Raw genomic sequence first — 22,276 nt, 5'->3', positions numbered from 1 at the left:
TTTTCTCTTAATTTAGCTTTAATACTCTTGACATGGTCAGTGATCCATTTGATGACTTTTCTCATGTTGTTTGATGCTCTCATTTAAGGACCACAGGTCCCATCTGATCCAACAACCTTCTAGCCTCTCACTCTTAAGTATTTTCTGGGAAGAAGTCTTCCCCAAAGGATCGTTTTCTGACTCTTTGTAGGTGGCCTTTGAGTTTTCCTAGCCTTTCTGTGATAAGATCCAGGTTCTCTTAGCTGTGCGTCTTCTCTGTTCCCCTGTGTGGCCTCTTTTCTCCTACCCTTCTAACAAAAACACAGGCTGTTCTGTGGCCTTTCTTACTTCCCATGCGTGTTCTCAGACATTGTTATCACTTCTGTGTTAATGCTGACCAAATGTTTATTTTATCTAGAGTCTCTGAGTTCTAATACATGTCTTCCTAATGATTATAATTGTACTAGGGGCCCAGTGCACAAATTCGTGCACCTTGAAAGGAATTGTGGGATGCGAGGCTGCAGTGGGCACAGGGGCGGGTCTCGGCCCATCCTCCGTACCCCCTCCTAGCCCCGCCTGCCGCAGCCCCCCCACCCCGCTACCCCACCCCACCGGGGCCCCCCAGTCCCTTGTCTGCCAAAAGCCCTGCTCCCATTGCTGCTGCTCCCACACACTGACAGCACCTGTCCCACTCACAACTGCTGACAGTGCAGAGTGAGAAGGAGCCAGTGCGAGCAGTACCAGCACCGTCAGCGTGTGTCCAATCACCCCTCAGGAGCAGGGGGAGGTGGAGAAGCCCTGAGGGGCAATCAGGGCCAGCAGCCACCACTCGCATCTGCTGACGGCGCCAAGCAATTGGGACCGGTGCTGAGCACCAGCAGTGGGTGTGACGGGGACTGGCGCCAGCAGCAGGTGCGAGTACCGGCGGGACCGCGGCACAGGCAGGATCAAAGAAATTTCAGTAACCACCACAGGCTCTCCCTGATGACAGCCACCGGCGCCCTTCTTTGGTCTGGCACCCCTCCTCACCTGTTCCATCACCCTGCCGCAGCCAACACCTGCCACGTTCCGCGTTCTGCCGCTTGCTGCCAACACCCACCATGTTCCGTGCGTACCCCCTGGTGGTCAGCGTACATCATAGCAACTGGTTATTCCTTTCCGCTATTTGGTCTATTTGCATATTAACCTTTTATTATATCAGATGTCCCATTCTTGTCTCAAACTTCAGTGTGTCTAAAACCAAATTAATTCCTATTGCAATGAATATTCCTTTTTTCCAGTTGTACCAGCATTATTCTGGTCCCGTAGGCTAAAAGCCCGAGTCATTTTGGCTCTCTTTCTGCTTTCCCTTTTATCCAGTTATAACCATTTCTTACTGATTTCATCTTTCAACATTTCTCCTTGGTGTCATACTCATTTAGGTACTCATCTCTCTTAAATTGCTACATCATTCTACTGGACCTGGCTTCCATGACTCTGATCTTCATTTCAAATGTTATTAAGTACTGATTTTGTTGTGTCTCTCCCATAGTCAAGATCTGGCCACTCTTGGCCCATCTAACTTTACTTCCTTCTACTCCACACGAGCTCCTCTCTTATAGATTCTTCATATCTTCGAATACTAATGCTCATTCCCATCTTATACCTTAATTCATGCTGCCTTCATCACCACATTGTCCTGTTATTATGTATCAGGGATATCTGTAATAGATACTCTACAAAAAAGATTAGACTTCTCTGAGTATTTTAGAGAAAGAAGTATCTGAGATATAACTACAATGTAATGGTACAGAATTACCTGCCATTCCTGCAAGTCTCCACAGAGAAACAATTTAAATCTCTGACTTTAAATGCATTAAGAATATTTACTGAGCCTTTACCATGTTGTGAGCATAGTACTGGGCTCTGGAGATTAAAAGAATAAAGAAAAAATCTCTCCACTACTTACTGTCTCCACTGCTACCTGCCTAGCTCAAGCCACCATTGTCTCACACTGACATTCCTCTCTGGGCTCCCTGCTGCCTCTCTCGCCCCTCCCCAACCCTTTCTCCACCTAGGGTTTCACAGTTGACCCTTCAGAAAGTTAAATCAAGACATGTCGCTCTTGCTTAAAGCCCTCTCATGATTTCCCGTTGCATTTAGAAAATCCAGAGTTCTTACCCTATCTTGTCCTATCTTTCACTCACTCTGCCAGTGCTGCCCTTTCTGTGTTTTGAATGCACTAAGCTTGTTATTGCTTTGTGACTGGGTGTACAGTCTATTCTTTATTCTTAAATACAGTTCCCTTGGTCTTTGCATGGCTGGCTCCCTCTTCTCTGTCATTTCTGATCTTAGTCTAATGCAAGGGTGGGGAGTGTCCGCCCTGCAGGCTGCATATTTAGTCTGGCCCTGCCAAGATAACCACTGGTGGGACTGGAAATTCAATAAATCTACGAGCTTTATTCATAGCAACATAAATTTATATTAACTGAATTATATTAAGCAAATGACAGTATAAATATCCAAATGGCCCTTGGCAGAAAAAAAGTTCTCCACCCCTGGTTTAATGGAAGGCCTTCCCCAACCACCTAATCCAAAGAACTTTGTCTCTTCCTCGTCTCTCTTCAAGCACTCTTTAAATTATCTGTATTACACTTACATGATACGTTTCTTATCTGTTTGTCTTTTTGTTTCTTCTCACCAATGTCCTCCTCTTCTCATCCCACCCCATTTAGAATATAAGCTCTGAGAGCAGGGGCTTTTATTTGTCCAGTTCACGTTGTATTCTTAGTACCTAACAAACTGCCTGCAGCATGACAGGCAGTCACTTTGTTCAACAACATTTGTGAAATGAAAGAGGGGCCCGTGCTTTTAAAGATGCTACAGTGTGTTGGGAAATACAAATGACTAGCTCAGCACTATAAGAATAAGTCATTATCTATAAACACCCCTCTGAACGCAGCTGAAAATCAATTCATTCAAGGTGTGGGAGATGAAGGGTAAATTCGGCAAAACTACATTGAGGAGGTAACATTTGCCTTTGGTCCTGAATAATGAGTAAGGGCATACTAGAACATTCAAACTAACTAAAAGGGAGTGGCAAAAGATAGCACTTGCAAATGTGGAAGCACATGAGTGTGTAGGGCATAGTGCGTATAGTTCAATTTAGTGAGTAGTTAAGAATAAGCAATGGATAAATAAAATGTTGGGGCAACACAAGTGCCAGATTATAAAGAATCATATTCACCGTGGTTAGGTTTTAAACTTTGTGTAGAAATAGAGAACCTATTCTGTTAGCATTATGGAGGATATAGTTTAAAAACACGGTGTAGACATCAGTTTGACTCGGAAAAGAAAAGGCCTAGAGCAGTGATGGCGAACCTATGACACGCGTGTCAGAGGTGACACACGAACTCATTTTTTTTGGTTGATTTTTCTTTGTTAAGTGGCATTTAAATATATAAAATAAATATCAAAAATATAAATCTTTGTTTTACTATGGTTGCAAATATCAAAAAATTTCTATATGTGACATGGCACCAGAGTTAAGTTAGGGTTTTTCAAAATGCTGACACACCAGGCTCAAAAGGTTCACCATCACTGGCCTAGACAGTGGGGTGAGAGACAGCGGTATAAGAGTGGTGTTCAGATAAACCATGCATTAAAAATGTGCTTTCAGTTTGGATTTCATTATTTCAGGTTATCCTTCCTAAAGGTTTATTTCCTTCTATGTTTCAGAATTTGGTTGATCTTGCAGGCAGTGAAAGAGCTGCTCAAACAGGTGCTGAAGGTAATGAAAACTCATGCAGTGTTGGTCTGAATGTTTTTCTGTTTTACAGAATAAAAAGTGCTAGCATGCATTTTAGAAACTAATAACGTAATGGCAATAATAATTTTGTGATAAAGGTGTTTAATGCAAAAATCAGCTTCTGTATCTAGCTAGTTACTTCAGGCTACTGTAGCATCAATTAAAAAACTAAAACTATGCAGATGTTAGGATTGTGTAGCTGGAAAGCTCCTGAGAGTACCATGAAAACCAAATCGTCATAATCAGTAAGAAAATTCAGAAAGGTAGTGGGGTACAAAATTAATATGCTGACATAAATAACTCTCATGATACAAACAACAACCAGTTAGAATATTAAGCGTACGGAAGACTCTAATTACAGCAATGACTTAAAGGATGTAATACCTAGGATGAAACTCAACAAAAATTTCATAAGACCAGCATAAAGAAAACTTTAAAACAGACCCGAAGAACATAACCATATACTTACACAAGTGGATAAGCATACTTAGATGGGAAGGTTCACAATCAAAAGACGTCAAACCTCTCTACATTAATTTCCTTCAGCCTGACATAGACACATTCAGCTGAGGGTGGCCTATATCCACCAAACCAGTGAATTCTCAGACCTGTAAATAAGAAATAAATGCTTGTTTTAAGCTGGCTTGTTAAGCAGCAATATTACAGTCATAGCTGAATAATGCACCTGAAATAACAGCTGCCAAATGAAAAAAAGCAAAGTGCGAAAGTAGTGTACTTAATATACTATTATTAGTGTAAAAAAGAAAGGGGAGAAATTAATATGTATGGACTTGTATTTATAAAAATCTTTAGAAAAATAAACTAATAAATGGTTTGCTGAAATAGAAACAGGAATAGGTTGAATGAAGCATAAAAGTGAGAGTTTTTTCAATGTACTTTTTTTTTAATGTTTGAGTCATTTGAGCATATTAACAATTTTAAAATGAAAACCTTTTTGGTTGTGAGCCTATAGGAACTAACTTGATTGTATGTCTATAGTTGCTTGTGAGGTTTGAAAAAAATAGATTTGAACTGAGGAGTCAGAGGCTCTTTTGGGAACTGGGCTTTTCCTCCTTCTGATTCTTAGTCATTTTCCTTTTGCTAGTTCTCTCAGGTGACAGCTTTGCTGATTCATTCAGTAGGTGGGAGGAATAGGGAGAGGGCTCCTTCTACCAGTGGTATAAAAGGTGGGCTCAGATCTAGTGCAAAGCATAGACATTAGCATCTGACCCTTTTATTTCTAATTTGTCTTATAACTTACTGGTAAATAAGTTCATCATGTAGTATAGAAATCAATTTTAGTTTTCATATTTGTTTAATCAATGCAGGTGTGAGACTTAAGGAAGGCTGTAATATAAATCGAAGTTTATTTATTTTGGGACAAGTGATCAAGAAACTTAGTGATGGACAAGTTGGGTAAGATTATCCCACGGTGATTTACCTGTTAATGCTTACATTTTTCATGAGGTTGAAAATTTTTATAGTTCAGTGACAAAGTGCTAATTTCTTTCATGTATACAAAAGCTTTTGCGATTCTATGAGCATGCATGACTTCTTATATCTATGACTATGACCAGCTAAATTAACTTATTTTAAATACTAGAGGTCCAGTGCATGAAATTCGTGCATGGGGGGAGGGGGGCGGGGAGGTGGTCCCCTCAGCCTGGCCTGCACCCTCTCCAATCTGGGACCCCTCGGGATGTTCAACTGCCAGACATCCCTCTCAAAATCCGGGACCGCTCACATGCCTGCTGGCCTGATCCCCCTTTTCTCCCCTGCCGGCCTGATCGACCTAACTCAGTGGTCGGCAAACTGCGGCTCACGAGCCACCTGTGGTTCTTTGGCCCCTCTTCCAAAAGATACCGACTTCTGCGCATGGGCCACGAAGTTTCAATCGCACTGTACATGCGCACCCGCATGTGGTATTTTGTGGAAGAGCCACACTTAAGGGGCCAAAGAGCCGCAGTTTTCCGACCACTGCCCTAACTGCTCTCCCCTGCCGGCCTGATGGCCCCTAAACACCTCTGCCTCTGCCCCAGCACCATGGCTTTGTCTGGAAAGACATCCAGAAGGTTGTCCGGAAGACATCTGGTCTAATTAGCATATTACCCTTTTATTAGTATAGATTTCGAGTCAGTTAATTTTACCTCTCCTCTTTAATCTGAAAAGAATTTATTTATTGATTTATTTTTTTTAAATATATTTCTTTATTGATTTCAGAGAGGAAGGGAGAAGGAGAGAGAGATAGAAACATCAATGATGAGAGAGAATCATTGATTGGCTGCCTCCTGCACACCCCCCGACTGGGGATGGAGCCCGAAACCCAGGCATGTGCCCTTAGCCGGAATCAAACCCGGGATCCCTCAGTTCACAGGCTGACGCTCTATCCACTGAGCCAAGCCGGCCAGGGCAGAAGAGAATTTATTTTTAAAGTTGTAGCTAAAGTTCTGCATTAATCAAGTATCCATTTTTGTTATATAAAAATTCTTACTCTTTCTCTTCCCAAACTCATTTCTCACCTAGGGGTTTCATAAATTATCGAGATAGCAAATTAACACGAATTCTCCAAAATTCTTTGGGAGGAAATGCCAAAACACGTATTATCTGCACAATTACTCCAGTGTCTTTTGATGAAACTCTTAGTACTCTCCAGGTGGGTTTGGTTTTTTTTATCTCAACTTAATTGGCGGGGGGGGGGGGGGGGGGGGGGGCAGGGATGATCTTAAAGAAGAAAAAATACCTACTAAGCTTAGCTGTAGGTTTTTTGGGTTTATTTTGGGTTTTTTGTTTTTGTTCATTTTTCATAATTTTTTTTTTAAGAGAGAGTGGAAGGGAAGGAAGAAGGTAAGAGAGAGAAACATCAATGTGAGAGAGATGCATCAATTGGTTGCCTCCTGTGCACACCCCAACTAGGAATCGAACCTGTAACCCTTTGTGTGGGCTGATGCTCCAACCACTGAGCAACTACAGCCAGGCTAGCTGTGTTTTCTTTTTTTCTATTGACATAACATACCTGATAAAATTAATGTGCTGTCTACTAAATAGAATTTTTTAATTTTCTCAGACTTCAGTCATTCATATCTCATCTCCACAATTTTTGCCACATCTAACACTTATTGAAATTAACATATTTTTATTTAAATAACTCACTTTTTTACTTAATTTATTATAGAAGGACACTTTTTATCAGTCCCATAAATGAAAATTAGTATCACTTGCAACAAGTGGAAGTTGTTTCAAAAAAGTGTTTGTCTTTATAACAATAATTCTTAAATTCCTGCTAGCTAATTATTGCATGCCTTGACTCTGAGCTTAAAGCCTGCACTTTCTATTTTGGGTTTGTTTTTGTTTGTGGGGGAGAAGGGGAGGGTTGGGGATGTGAGTTAAAGGAAAAATGAGAAATTTCAATAGGATAGCTTTTTCAATGAAGAGTTCAGTGATTTAATGGTCATCTTCACTTAAAGTTACTTCTGATAATCGTACTTTAAGAAACATTGCTTTAAAGAGCTATTGAGCACTGGATCATGATACTGTCAGCGGAACAAAGATAGAAGATAGAGTCCCTGGCTTCACAGAATTTATAGTCTTGTGGGGAAGATTAGACTGTCTTCCAACATAATTGCCTTGGATTAATTGTTACGTGGCTAGTAAGTAGGATAGAATTCAAAGGAAGGACAGCTGCTTTTGACCTGAAGTAAAGCTTCAGGTAAAGGGAGCGATTTGCACTGGATTTTAAGGGTAGATGGGGTTCTAGTAAGCCAGTGTTTGTAGGTTTTCTGTCACCATCTATTTTTAAAACATTTGACTCTCCTTGAAGATATTTCAGTGCCAGGGCAGGTTACAGAAATTATTACAGCACACAGAATGTTCTTTGTGTTGAAAAGTATTATGCCACCCTGAAAGAGCATTGATTTTTTTCTCTAACTTAACTACAAGAAACCTAAATGTTGACTAAAATAAATGTTTTAGTGTCAAGCACTGAACACTCATATTTTTTTTCCAGTTTGCCAGTACTGCTAAATATATGAAGAATACTCCTTATGTAAATGAGGTATCGAGTGATGAAGCACTCCTGAAAAGATATAGAAAAGAAATAATGGATCTTAAAAAACAGTTAGAGGAGGTATGTATGAACCATGTATTTCAGTAAAGAATGGGACAGAAATAGAATTGAAATCTGCCTAAATGCTCAGAAAGGCTCTTAAATCATCAATATCTGTGTCATGTGACCTAACTTTAAAACAGTTTTTAACTAAGAAGAAATCAACACAAAAGTTTTAGTTTAATTCACTATAAACTGAAAGATTTGGTTTCTTGCAATTATTTTCTATTTCATTTTTCATTTCCAAAGGGAAAAATTTGGGATTTTGAAATGGGCCAAGTAAATACTTTTTGAAAAATATATATTTTTATGATTTCAGAGAGGAAGGGAAAAGGAGAGATAGAAACGTCAATGATGAAAGAGAATCATTGATCAGCTGCCTTCTCCATGCCCCCTACTGGGGATCAAGCCTGCAACCTGGGCATGTGCCTTGATCAGGAATTGAACTGAAGCTTTCTGGTTCATAGGTCAGTGCTCAACCACTGACCCACACCAGGCAGGCCAAGTAGATACTCTTTAAAAATTGTCACAAATATAGGGAAGTGGGTTAAAAAGGAAGACCATGTATGGTTATGTAAAACTACTTTCTATAGTTTCATGTTATCTTGAATTCCTCTTCTAACCCTGCAATATCTATATCTATATATATATATAAAAGCCTAGGCCAGTGGTCGGCAAACTGCGGCTTGGCAAACTGCGGCTCTCGAGCCACTTGCGGCTCTTTGGCCCCTTGAGTGTGGCTCTTCCACAAAATACTGGCTCTCCCACAAAATACCGACTTCTGCGCATGGGCCACGAAGTTTCAATCACACTATACGTGTGCACCTGCACGTGGTATTTTGTGGAAGAGCCACACTCAAGGGGCCAAAGAGCCACATGTAGCTAGCGAGGCGCGGTTTGCCAACCACAGACCTAGGCTACCGGCTGACCGGCAGGTAGCTATGATGTGCATTGACCACCAGGGGGAAGATGCCCAACACAAACGGAAACCACAGGCATGGAAACATGAAACAGGCTGATGAATCTCGGAGGAAATGGGGAAAGGGGAGAGGGCGGGAAGAGAATAACCAAAGATCTTATATGCATACTAGAGGCCCAGTGCACAGATTCATGCACCAGTGGGGTCCCTCAGCCTGGCTTGCACCCTCTCGCAATCAGGGACCCCTTGGGGGATATTGGACTGCCAGTTTCAGCCCAATCCCTGCAGGCCAGGCCGAGGGACCCACTGGTGCACGAATCCATGCACCAGGCCTCTAGTCAGTCTAATAAAATAGCATAATCACTTGTCGTAATTTATTTGTTCTAATCATTATGGTCCCCCGGTGATCTTTTAAAAGATGAACTCTAAGATACCATATGGTAGTCTTAAAAGAACATCTCTTCTTTTGCTGTAGGTATTCAGGTCTCTACTTTTCTGACGTCTCTGCCTGTTATTTATATATTTTCAGGCAATTAATAGAATTGCTCTAGCCCAGCCAGTGGCTCAGTGGTTGAGCATCAACCTATAAACCAAGAGGTCATGGTTCAACTCTGGTCAGGGCATATGCCCAGGTTGCCAGTTTGATCCCCAGTAGGAGGTGGCTGTAGATGTTTCTAATCAATGTTTCTCTCTCACCCTCCCTTTTATTTATTTTTTGTTTAAATAGAATTTCTCTAACAGCATTGTTATAATCTTATACATGGCATATGGAGTATGCACATGAGAAGAACTATATTTTACTGATTTTATTATAAGATTGAGAAACTGTTGTAATTGCATATTGGTGTTCTGCAGGTAGGATATTTTAGTTTAATAACATTAAAATGTTCATGGTTCACAAAAATTTATATTCTTTTAGGTTACTTTTCAAGGTTCTAAAGCCTAGCCATATTCATTAATATAACCGAATATTATATTCTATAGGTTTCTACAGAGACTCGGGCCCAGGCAATGGAAAAAGACCAATTGGCCCAACTTTTGGAAGAAAAAGATCTGCTTCAAAAAGTGCAGATTGAGAAAATTCAAAACTTAACACGAATGCTGGTGACCTCTTCTTCCCTCACATCACAACAGGAATTAAAGGTAAAAGTGTAAATGTTGACAGCTTAAACTTAGTATATAGAGAATAGAATTGGCATTCCTATATGTTTATTCCCTAGTTATGTATTCCTTATCCTTTTATACTGTATATTCAAGAAACTCGGAACTTTTTGTGTATTTGCCTATACACATTCCTGATTCTCACATGCAGAGATAGCAATCAAGAAGTCTGGTATATAGTCAAGGAATAGATTTGAAATGTGCTTCTTATGAAATTGATTAAGTGATTGGGAGCCACAGACATCTAGAGTGGGAATATTTTCTCTTTAAACAAATATTCATCTCAAGGAAAGTGAACTAGAATATAAGTTAACATAGTGATCAGAATTCTGGCTTCCAGTATGTGTTCTTTTTGTTTATACTAGAATAGTTGGATATCTTTTGTCCAACAGATGTTTTTGGGGTCTGGTTATGTAATAGTTAAGAGAATGACCTCTGGAGCTGAACTGTCTAGATTTGAATCCCAATTCTGTCAGTCCCTAACTCTGGACCTTAAGCAATTTCTTCCTTTATTTTTAATATATATATATATTTTAAATATATTTTATTTATTTATTTTTACAGAGAGGAAGGGAGAGGGATAGAGAGTTAGAAACATCGATGAGAGAGGAACATCAATCAGCCACCTCTTGCACACTCCCTACTGGGGATGTGCCTGCAACTAAGGTACATGCCCTTGACCGGAATCAAACCTGGGACCTTTCAGTCCGCAGGCCGACGCTCTATCCACCGAGCCAAACCGGTCAGGGCAAGCAATTTTTTAAATGCTAGAAATTCGTGCAAGAGTAGGCCTTCCTTCCCCCGGCTGCCAGCGCCAGCTTCCCTCTGGCACCCGGGACCCAGGCTTTCTTCATAGCCCCGGCTTCATCCGGAAGGACATCTGTCCTAACTAGCATATTATGCTTTTATTATTATAGATAAATTTTGCTGCAGTTTCCTAATCAGTGAGACAGCCTGATCCCCACCTTATAGGATTGATGTGAGAAGTATTATAGAATGTGCTTAATATTCCATACAGCAAATCCTCAATAAAGATTTGTTATTAAGGTTATTATTAATATACGTTATATTCAAATTACCATGCTAAGTATATAGAAGACTTCAGGAACTATGTATTGAGAGTGATGAGTAGGAAATAGCCCAATGAAAGGTGTAGAGATGAGTGGTTCAGGAAGACATCTGCATGTACAGAAGTTGTGAAAAAACATCTTCTTGGACTTAAAATGTTCTGGTGGCAGGGGCATTTAAAACCACATTGAAAGTTTTAAACATTACGTTATGCTAAGGACAGGAACAAAGCCTTGTAAGTAACATGATCGGAATTGCATTTTAAAAAGGTATAGAGCTGGTGTGCACATCAGATTGATTGGGCCTCTACAAGGATGGTGGCTCTAATATTGGATAAACTGAAGAGCTATTTGGGAGGGAGACTCAACAGGAGTTTGTGATTGTTTAGATGTGGGAGGCAGGGAAAGGGAGAAAGAGGTTTCCAGAATGACTTGCAAGCATTGCTAGGCTTACTGGATAGCTGGTAGCAGTACTCGTTGCATTAAGGGCCAAGGAATATAGAGCAGTGACGCTGCTCAGTGTTTGGATTTGAGACATCACCAGTTAAAGGTGTCAGGTAGTTGAAAATGCAAGTGTATGAAAATCAAGTGAAAGATCTGAGATGGAGATAGCCATTTGGACATAAACATTACAGATCGATTCAAATTAAAGTCTTGTGAATGGATGAGCTTGCTTTGGGAGCATGTTGAGAAAGAAAAGAACAGAGGGCCAAAGACAAAACCCCAAGAAACAGCAACTTTATAGGTATAAAGGCAGAGAAGAAGAAGCCATAATGAGCTTAGGGTTAAGCTATAGAGTTAAGGAAACAAGTGAATGTGGTCATGAGAGAAGAGACTATTCCAGAGAGGCAGTGTGTCACATTCTACTGAGAAGTTAAATAAGATACATGTAGACCAAAAAAAAATTGGGATTTAGAAACAAGAAGCTCATTTGCAAAAGCAATTTGTATTATGTGTTGGGAGTGAAAGCCACCTTGCAGTGGGTTGAGATGGCCCAAAGGGATGGGATCTTAAATACAGCAGAAGGTCTGGACTTAGAGGGAGAAACACCTGTTAATTATAACAAGGACAGAGGAAGGAATAGGCTTCAGTGCAAGTAATGCTTTCATAAATTTAGGCTTATATTATCTTTGTGAAATAGGAGGTTTATTTTTATGCTGTGGTGGCAGGAGATGGTAAAGACACAAGTTTGTAGACATGCTAAGGGTTTGGAACAGTTTAGCCTTTGTAAGGAATGGAAAAGAAAGCCCACGTGGAGAGGAGTGTGGCCAGGCAGCATTAAAGACCCAGATGATGTTGGCAGCCAGACTTTTGGTTGTGTGGCTCTGACAGCGTTCGGGAGACTGATAAAGGTGGAGGAGGTAGTGTAATTCATTTGAGTGTTCACCGGATTGGACTAGGTGTAAGGAACAGAGAATGGTCAAATAATTTGAGGCTGTTGACCCGAAAACACGATTGAAGTGATCATCTATGGAATGTAAGATGATGAGATAAGAACCAAGAGGGAGCTGGCAAGAAGAAAGTAGTGGATCAACGGAATAGAGCTCCCTCTTATGCTTGATAGCCAAAATGGGATTGACTGAATCAATGAGGTGGAAGGACAGGAACTTTAGATAGAGTAGGAGGTCTAGGTTTATGAGTTTCAGATAATGGCAAGCTCCAGGAGTGGGTTTGGGAGCAAATGGATTTGAGCTGAAAGTCATTGAAGTGAAGGATTTTTATGACTGAGCTTTTGCAGAGCAGGCTGTGTAAAGGACTGTCTATTTTAAGCAAAAAGACATTGTGTGGTAGGAGCATGAAAGCATGCAGATATATATATATTTATTTATACAAATATCTATGTTATACAGAAAATCTTGAGAGGCAATGCAATGGAGTGGTTAGTGGATAGGCTCTGAAGTTACAGGCATGGGCTCAGCCACCAATTGGGTGTAAGATTGTACACAACTTCTCCAAACTTTTTGGACCCTCATCTTCTTTATAAAATGGATGTGGTAATAGAGGATTGTTGAGAGGATCAAATAAGATGAGATAATGCTTGTACTAGTAAAGGGATAAGAGAAGAATGGTAGCTATGAAATATGGAAGACCACAAACAGGAGGTGGGCAGAGGAAAAGAAACCAGCAAAGTGGAGTGAGTGGTGAGGACAGCTAGCTGAGTGGGTTAAGAACCAGGAGGCAGGTGTCTTTGAAGGAATGAGGAAGATGGTGTAGAAACAGAAAGAAAATGGTAGCTAAGGAGAGTAAAGAATCAAGATTTTGTTTGTTTGTTTTTTGTTTTAATCAAAAGCAAACAGAGGCTTGTGCATTTGTAAAGCTGAAAAAGGAGCCTAGTGAAAATGACAAATGAACAGGTCATTAAGGGGGCAGAGTAGCACGAGAGAAAGGAACAAATGAGACCGGGGCACAGGTGGAGGCATTAGTTTGTCAACTTGGAAGATAATTGACATTGTGAAGGGCCCTGTGAGAGGAAATTCAAATGGGCCACCTGTCTGCTTCTTCCCACTTCAAGTTGGGTTTCCAAAGGTGCTTTTTGTGGTAGCTATGGTGGTGGCAGCCATAGTCGTCTCTTCTGCATAACACAGATTACTTTAAGGATTATGTGTTACCCAATTTCTTTCAATTAGGTCCCGGAGAAAGTTATAAGTAAAGATTCCAATTTTTTAAAAAAATTTAAATAGTTTCATCAAGTTTATGATGGGGTTACACATTGATTTGAAAAGCTTGAGTATGTTTTCTTATCTCAGTATGTCCTTAGGCTGTTAAGATCTTAAACTAGGCTTGATAAGAATTCTACCAAGCCAATCATTCTTTAAAACGGAAACTAGTTCCCTGTTTTATTATCTGGGGGAGGTCATTTTCATTTTTTTTTCCTTTTTAGGCAAAAATAAAACGAAGAGTCACTTGGTGCCCTGGCAAAATTAACAAAATGAAGGACTTAAACTATGTGAATGAGTTTAATATGCCAGTAAATACAACCAAAAGACAAAGGAGTGATGTAGCTTCAGTAGGAGAGATTGATGAATGTGAGTGCTTTTTTACAAAACTATCCTATGATGGGAGACTTTACTTATTATATCTCAGTTAATGTGTATAGTAAGACGTTTCCTATTTCCAGATCTCTTTAAAATGATGCACTGTCATTAGACTCCATAAGACAAATATTTTTATTGTTTTTGTTCTAATATTTATCCAATTAAATTACTATTCATATAACATCTGCCTTAAATGTTGCTAATTTTAAAAAGGTGGAATTTACACAGAAAATTTTCAAAGTTATGCCTAACACTTGAAGTATTTTTAGGGGCGTTTAAAAAACTGCTTAACAGTTATCAAATCGCAAATTCAGAATTTGTTCTTTTTACCTGTATTGTATTAAGGTGCCTATATTTTATGATTATATTCTAGCCAGTGATCTCAATTCACAAAATAATATATACAATCACATCTGTTTTTAATGTATTCTTGGCAGTCATGCTATGAACACATAATAGCTAATTTGAGCTTATTACATCTGATCAGAATTATTTTAATAATCTATACTTTGAGTTTTAGGAAACTTACCAGCATATTTATGTATAAGTTTCTTTTCCCCTAATTAACAGCTGTCTGTTCAGAGGCTGATGTTTTCAGTAACACCCTTGATACAGTAACAGATATAGAGTGGAATCCAGCAACAAAGCTACTAAGTCAGGTAACTTGAATGTATTTTACGGAACATTATACTTTTACTCTTTAAAGTCATTTGTTATTGGTGTTTACTGTTGTTATAGGACATTATGGCTCTGACTTAAGTTCAGTAACAGTGTTGGTTCTAATTAAGTCTTCTTCACTCATTAGACTCCCAACTGATAATTGTGCCATCCAGAGGGAAGCTAAAAACTTTATAAAATGAGTGTATGGTAGTAAAACTTTCAGGCCATTACCAGCAGATTTTGGTATCTTTGATTTATTTTCTTCTGTTTTGCCTTGGAAAATCACCTAAGGGTTAAAAAAAAAAAAAAGGCTGATATTAAAAGTGTCAAAATTCTCAGGCCTATAGTACAATAATACATCGGGGAGGGGTAATGTTGCCAAATAATAATAAAAAATAAAAGTAACTGCATTATATCTGGTCTTATCACAACTTTAGGAATAAGGACTCCTGTAGTGAATACCTTAGTAAATGTAGATTCCATGTTTACTTCCCCAGCTTCTAATGTTCAAAGAAATAGATATAGTTCTGTATATGTATTTGTTAAAGTAATTTCATGTTAATTTTGGAATAAAATTGGAACCTTCTTGGGAGTTATTATTAGCTAACCACTGTAATTAGTCATAAATTAGTTATTATAATTAGTTAAGTATTATTGGTAAAGTGCTTCTGTGTCCCTAAAGCATACTCCAGGAGCTTGTTGATTTTATAAAATCCTTGGTCTTAGTTTTTGGTTTTTATTGATTGTGGATTGTTGTTGTTGTTTTTCCCACTCATATTTGTTTCACCTGTGCTTATTCTCATGAGGAAGAAGGAATTAAAAACATCTTTGGGAAGGTTTAGTTAATCTTCCCATTGATGGATTTGTATGATAAAGTTTATCTCTTTATCATAAAAGTATAGAAAACAGAAGCAGGTCTCTGTTGAGGATGGCAAAAACCTAGCAGCGGTTATGAATTTTATTTTATTTTTCAGATGGATTTGAATTAGGAGTGAAACAGTGAAACTTATTGATCTCTAAAACTCTAACCACTGCTAGGTTTTTGCCACTTTCAATGGAAACATTTTATCACAGATCCTTAAGCTCCTTAGGAATAAAGCTAATGGATTTTCCATTATGCACCCTATCTCCTACTCCTGATGAACTTTTCCAGACAGGCACAGGCAGAGCATTTGATTATATGGTCTTTTTTTTTTTTTTTTTTTCTACCCCTTTCAAAGTAGTCGTGTATTCTAAGTTAACTAATTTACCAAAATGCAAATCCTTTATTTTGCTGTGGATCAAGCTAAAACATTAGGATGATATTGAAAAAGAGAATGGATTAAATTACCAAATGATTCAAGGTTAAATTTATGTGACTGATCCAAATTTTTAGTTAAGTAAACAAACATATAATCTGAATTCTCTCCAGCTTGAAAATCTGGTTTTGTTTACCACAGGAAAACTTAGAAAGTGAGTTGAATTCACTTCGTGCTGATTATGATAATCTGGTATTGGACTATGAAAAACTAAGAAAAGAAAATGAAGAAATGGAATTGAAATTAAAAGAAAAGAATGATTTGGATGAATTTGAGGCTCTAGAAAGAAAAGCAGAAAAAGATCAAGAGGTAAGGTTACGAAACAACACTAAACTAAAACAATGATATTTCTTTTGTAAGAAATATCATTTTCTTAAAGATATTTATTTGTAAGGTTGAGATTGAGGATCCAGCCATTTTCCATATGCATACACAATTAGAGAATTTAAGAAATAATTCATTTATTGTTTTTAAAATAGTTAAATCATATTTATTTCACCTGTTCTTATGCTCAAGAGGAAGTAGGAATTAAAAACATCTTTGGGAAAGTTTAGTTAATCTGTCTATTGATGGATTTGTATTGAAGAAATTTTAATATCTAGCTGAATGCTTTATGTATAGGTACTACATATTAATGGAATTTTTCCATTGAAAGTGTATTCCTAAACAACATTATTAGAAAGCTGGGGAAGCTAATTTTGCACTTTTCTTTTTCCATATAAGAGAGTTATTGTGAAACTAATACTAAATAGTTTTAATGGAAATATTAGAAACAAAATAGATCACTTGAATTTTCTAAGTATATAATATTAGGCTACTTGTTAAGAGAACCTAACCCAGAAACCATGAAACTTGGGGAACTTAAATTGTCCTAAAGATTCAATAAATTTCTTAGTCCTTTACAGTTCATAGAAACTGTGAATTCTTTTGCAGAACTTTTGAATACATATTTATTTTTATGGAACAGAAATCCCTTGCTGGTATCAGACTTGTGAAGCGATCCAAAAATACCTCCAAAAATAAGAGCCAGGGTTTTAGTATAGTTAAAATATGAATTAATTTGCAGATACTTCTCAGATTTCTATATGAATAGCCCAAAGGGACACAGTCCTTTTCCCTCAGTATCATTGATTAGTTTCTCATCCTCTACCTATTTAAACACAAAAAGAATTCTGTACCAAAACTATTATTTCCATTCTACCTAAAATTTAAGTGACTCCTGCATTTTACAGACATTATATCCTGGGAGGCAAAAGTCAATAAGTTCACAGTTCCATTTAATTTATTTTAAAATTTGCATATAACATAATGCAAAATGTCATGAAAAGAATATTGGGCTTCAATCAATAAAACCAATTTTATTGAAAGGGGTATGATCGCCCTGACCGGTTTGGCTCAGTGGATAGAGCATCGGCCTGCGGACTGAAGGGTCCCAGGTTCGATTCTGGTCAGGGGCATGTGCCTTGGTTGTGGGCACATCCCCAGTGGGGGGCGTGCAGAAGGCAGCTGATCGATGTTTCTCTCTCATCAATGTTTCTGACTCTCTCTATCCCTCTCCCTTCCTCTCTATAAAAAATCAATAAAATATATTAAAAAAAAAGGGGGGGGGGTATGATTGTCATGGTTAAGAGCCAAACTACCTGGTTTTAAGCCCCAGTTTGCTGCTTAAATAGCTCACAGATCCAAGCCTGATGTGTATTATCGGCAAGTTCTTGAGCACGCCATTGCATCTCAGGGCTTACCTTTATGTATATCTCCATGCTTCAGGTTAGATCAGGTGCAAATAACATGACAAAATTAACTTTGGGCATACATGATTACAAAGTAACACAGAATCTGTGTCTTAAAACTCACATCTGATTTTCTTTTTTTCTTTTTAACCACCATCAGGGGGAAAATAATACAGTTCTCTTCAGTTTTACTCAAACACAAATTGAAATTCTTGGTCCATAAGATAATCTAAAATATTACATACCAAAGGCTTACTCTGCTTGAAGATTGTTTTACGACATCCATTGCATGTTAAACTAAAAACATAAGTCTCTGTGCATACAGTAAAACATGTTTCAAAATGTACATCTGGAAGGAAAGTTTAACAAAAGGGGGATGAAAGTCATATGATGGCCTGAAGATATGTGCCCTGGTTTGCCTAAGGGTTGCATAAAAAATCACCAAAGTTGTGGATAATTTTCAAGTGAGAATAGGGTGTTTAAACAGTAATTTTAAAGGGCAGAATAAACAAGGTCAAGTAACGTCATACTCAGAGAACAAGAGAAACTTCAACCCTCTACCTATTTTAACTTGATCTCTTTAATTTTATAATTTTCACAACTTGGAGATTTTTGTCTTAAGAAGTTAAATTTCATTTCACCTGCTGCAAATTACAGTTGAAATCTATACTATTTTGTATGTAACAGTGGATGATCTTTTGATCATATTGTACATTTTCTCTTTGTGCTCATTAAATAATACATCAAATAGTGGTTACACTCAGATCATTACAAAAGTCACATAATCTTTTCCTGTTTCCAGTACTTAAAATAAAGTGTTGTTTCAAATAAAAGTAGAATTATTCTTGCTGAATGCTTTAAAGGTTTAAGATTGATTATTTAGTTCTGTATAAGTAAATGTGATTTTCTAATGCAAAAGTTAGAAGTGGAAGAAAAGGTAACAGATAGAGCCAATTTAAACTTTAACCAATACAGATGTCTAAAAATTTGCTGAAAAAGATAGTAGCCACTAATTATATGTGGCAATTAATCACTTGAAATGGGGTTAGTCTGAATTGACTTAAGCATAAAAAAAAAAGAATTTAAAATATTTTCTTAATTTTTATTATTGATTACAGGAAGAAATTATAATATTTTGGATATATTCAGCTAGATAAAATATATTAAAATTAATTCTACCTGTTTCTTTTTACTTCTTTTTAATGTGGCTACTAGAAAAATTACAAATGTTGCCTCCCCCAAAAAAAATTGGGAGAGAGAGATTGCATTATATTTCTATCGATTGGTGCTAATCTAAAATAACTAGCAGTAGTCTGAAATCTAAAACTAGGACTGAATTAAATACAAAAAAAAAAAATTTATTTTACCTTTTTTAGCACAAAAATTGCCAGCACTCAAATAGGTAATGCTACAACTGTTTTGATAGAAAGGAAACTTTAATAGAAATACTTACATCTTTAAGTATTTATACTTTAGACAGTTGAACAATATAAAGCAAAAACATTAACTTTCCAATATTTCCTATAAACCATCAAAGTAACAGTTGATAATTCCAAGCAAATCTCTATAGCTTTGGTGAACAGTAATAATATTGTAAAGGCTTCATGAAACTTCTATAATCCAAACCTAAATTTCAAATCACAACTCTTTGAAAAGTATGCCAGTGTAAAACCAAATAGATAATTTATGAGAAGAAAAGAAATCTTTTAGGATAAATACATTTCTGTACTTACCCAAAACAAAAGCCTAATAGAAGCATGTTTTTGTAAAGTTTGATTACTACTTTATTTCCTCCAAGTGGTGCATACTAATTTGCTTTTGAAGTTATAGCTTTATTAACAGAGGACAAACCTGTTATTTGGGTCATGCCCAAATAAGTTTCTTTTTCTTGTTTGCTTGCTTCCTGGGGTTTGCAGAGATTTTGTTTGGTTGATTGGTCTTGGGGTTTGATTTGGGGCTTTTTGGTACTTTTAAATAATGAGACGCTCTGTTACAGTAGCTTGAACAGTTATCTCTCAGTCTCTTCTTGTTGGGTGATTCTGAAGCAGTGATTCAATTTTTTTTTTTTTTTTTTTTGCTTTATTAACTATTGGTTTGCTCTATTGCCTGTTCACATGCTCTTACAGATGCAACTAATTCATGAAATTTCGAACTTAAAGAATTTAGTTAAACATGCAGAAGTATATAATCAAGACCTTGAGGTGAGCATTTATGTTCATATTTCTACTAATAAGGGACTAGAACTATAAAACAAATCATACATAATTGAATATGATTTATGATTTCAGAAAATAAATTATATTTCTTAAGTGTCAACTTTTTGAATTTTACTGTTTACCAATTTGAACTGTTAATAAGTTCCTTATAATACCCTAGAATTCAAATCCAATTAAATTGTTTTACTCTCCTTTGATTTCTTTTAGAATGAACTAAGTTCAAAAGTAGATCTACTTAGAGAAAAAGAAGACCAGATTAAAAAGTTACAGAAATACATAGACTCTCAGAATTCAGAAAGTGTGAAAATGGACTTGTCATACTCATCGGTAAAAATCAGGTTTATTTTATTATGTAATAATGTTAATATTTATAGCATACCTTCATCATCATTGTTAAAGCAAATGCTTATATTGAGCCAATTATGTGCTGAGCATTGTAATGTTTTACATACAATATTTTATTTAATCTTGTCAATAACCCTATGAGAGAGGGACTATATTAGGAACATTGCCATTTTTACCAATAAGGAACCATTCATAAAGAGTTGAGGATATCATCCTTTGAGTGAATATAAACAAGTAGGTTATGAACTTCCATTAAAAAATTAGTTATTTAAAAATGTTTTAAATTTTTTTTTATTTAAAAAAAGAAGTGTGTAGTCAGTGTCTTCAGATGAGCACTTACATTGTTGATAAATATCTAGAACTAAAACATAAATGAGCATGTTTTCATAAATGTCATTAATTTCACTGATATTAATGCATTCTCATAATTTAAGTCAATATTTTCAACAGTTTGAGTATTTTTCAGAAAATATTGTTCTAGATGACTTTATTTGATACTAGATTGTGGTATTAAGTAACATTGACATGGAGAAATTTTGATTTTTTTATTTATTTGCTATCAGTACACCTACTTCAAGAAAGCTAACAATTTCTAGCTTGAATTTTTTAAATCTTGGTTTCTGTTCTATTGGTTTTGTTTTGAGTTTTTCATAGTAATCCTTGGTACCTTCTGCAGTGGGGCCTTGACTTACGAGTGTCCCAACTAACGGGTTTTTTGAGATACCAGCTGTCTCTCCGCCGATTTTTTGCATTGAGTTGATAGAGTAATTTGAGTTAACGAGCTCCTTAACGAGCTCGGTCTCGGAACGAATTAAACTCGGAACGAATTAAACTCGTAAGTCAAGGCCCCCCTGTATTAATGACAGATGATTCTTTTTAAAAGTATTCTCACCTGGCCTGCATGGCTCAGTGGTTGAGCGTCGACGTATGAACCAGGAGGTCACAGTTCAATTCCCGGTCAGGGTACATACCCAGATTGCAGGCTCCATCCCCAGTGTGGGGTGTGCAAGGGACAGCCAATCATTGATTCTCTCTCATCATTGTTGTTTCTATCTCTCCCTCCCTTCCTCTTTGAAATCAATAAGAAATATATATACTAGTATTTTAAAAAAGTATTCTCACTGTTCTGAGCTGTGAGTAAGAAAGGTGCTTTCATATAATCCTGGAGAGTAGGACTGATACAGTAGCAAGCAGAATTGCCAATTTTTAAAAAAATTATTTCTTATGCTTCATTCACTCACGGGTGCATTATTAATTTTCCAACTACATATGGTTGAATTTATGTAAGCTAAAGTCATGTTAAAATGTCACTTTTCTCTAAACATGACTTCTGATTTTTTTTTTCATATATTTATAAGTCATTTGCATTTTCCCTTCACTAAGTTACCTGTTTGTATCTTTTCTCTATTTTCTTATTGGATAATTTTCTTTTCAAGTGGTAATTTAATTTTTTAAATAATCCTCACCTGAGGATATGTTTAGAGAGAGGAAGGGGAGGAGAGACAGAGACAGAGAAACATTGATGTGAGAAAGAAACATCTATCTGTTGCCTCCCATACGCCCCAACCAGAGATCGAACCCGAAACCAGGGTATTTCCCCTGACCAGGAATCAAACCTGAAACCTTTTGGTGTATAGGACAACACTCCAACCACCTGAGCCACCTGGCCAAGGCTAATTTAATATTATTAATCTTAATTATTAACTACTAGTCTATCGTGTTTTGGAGAGAACAACAAAATAAAAATACATAGAGAACTTTAGCATGCTAGCTGAACAAAAGTGTGCTAACGTTTTCCAATTCTGAGAAAGTTAGATTTCACTAAAATCTTTTTTGTCATGTGTATAGGAAGACAGTGACGATCTAAAACAAAAGAAACAAACTCTGCTTGATGCTGAAATTATAGCCCTTGATGCCAAGAGAGAATCAGCCTTTCTTAGAAGTGAAAATCTGGAGCTGAAAGAGAAAATGGTAGGT

General features: G+C 37.1%; 1 protein-coding gene across 1 annotated transcript in view; it reads left to right on the top strand.

The window, feature by feature from the left end:
• Window positions 1-22,276, top strand: part of CENPE (centromere protein E) — a gene marked incomplete at its 5' end in the record, with an annotated part of 63,045 nt that overhangs the window by 8,277 nt on the left and 32,492 nt on the right. Inside the window, 11 exons of the mRNA XM_081107022.1 lie at window positions 3,697-3,748; window positions 5,095-5,182; window positions 6,290-6,419; window positions 7,770-7,889; window positions 9,772-9,930; window positions 13,897-14,041; window positions 14,621-14,709; window positions 16,150-16,317; window positions 19,865-19,939; window positions 20,162-20,281; window positions 22,148-22,270. Of these exons, the coding sequence (XP_080963148.1) occupies window positions 3,697-3,748; window positions 5,095-5,182; window positions 6,290-6,419; window positions 7,770-7,889; window positions 9,772-9,930; window positions 13,897-14,041; window positions 14,621-14,709; window positions 16,150-16,317; window positions 19,865-19,939; window positions 20,162-20,281; window positions 22,148-22,270 (1,269 nt within the window). The remainder of the gene's footprint in view (window positions 1-3,696; window positions 3,749-5,094; window positions 5,183-6,289; window positions 6,420-7,769; window positions 7,890-9,771; window positions 9,931-13,896; window positions 14,042-14,620; window positions 14,710-16,149; window positions 16,318-19,864; window positions 19,940-20,161; window positions 20,282-22,147; window positions 22,271-22,276) is intronic.

The sequence above is a fragment of the Myotis nattereri genome (genome assembly GCF_964212035.1).
Source record: "Myotis nattereri genome assembly, chromosome: 1".
NCBI classification, from domain to species: Eukaryota; Metazoa; Chordata; class Mammalia; order Chiroptera; family Vespertilionidae; genus Myotis; species Myotis nattereri.
Note: the sequence above shows the minus strand (reverse complement) of the source record. Positions and strands in the feature narration are given on the sequence as shown.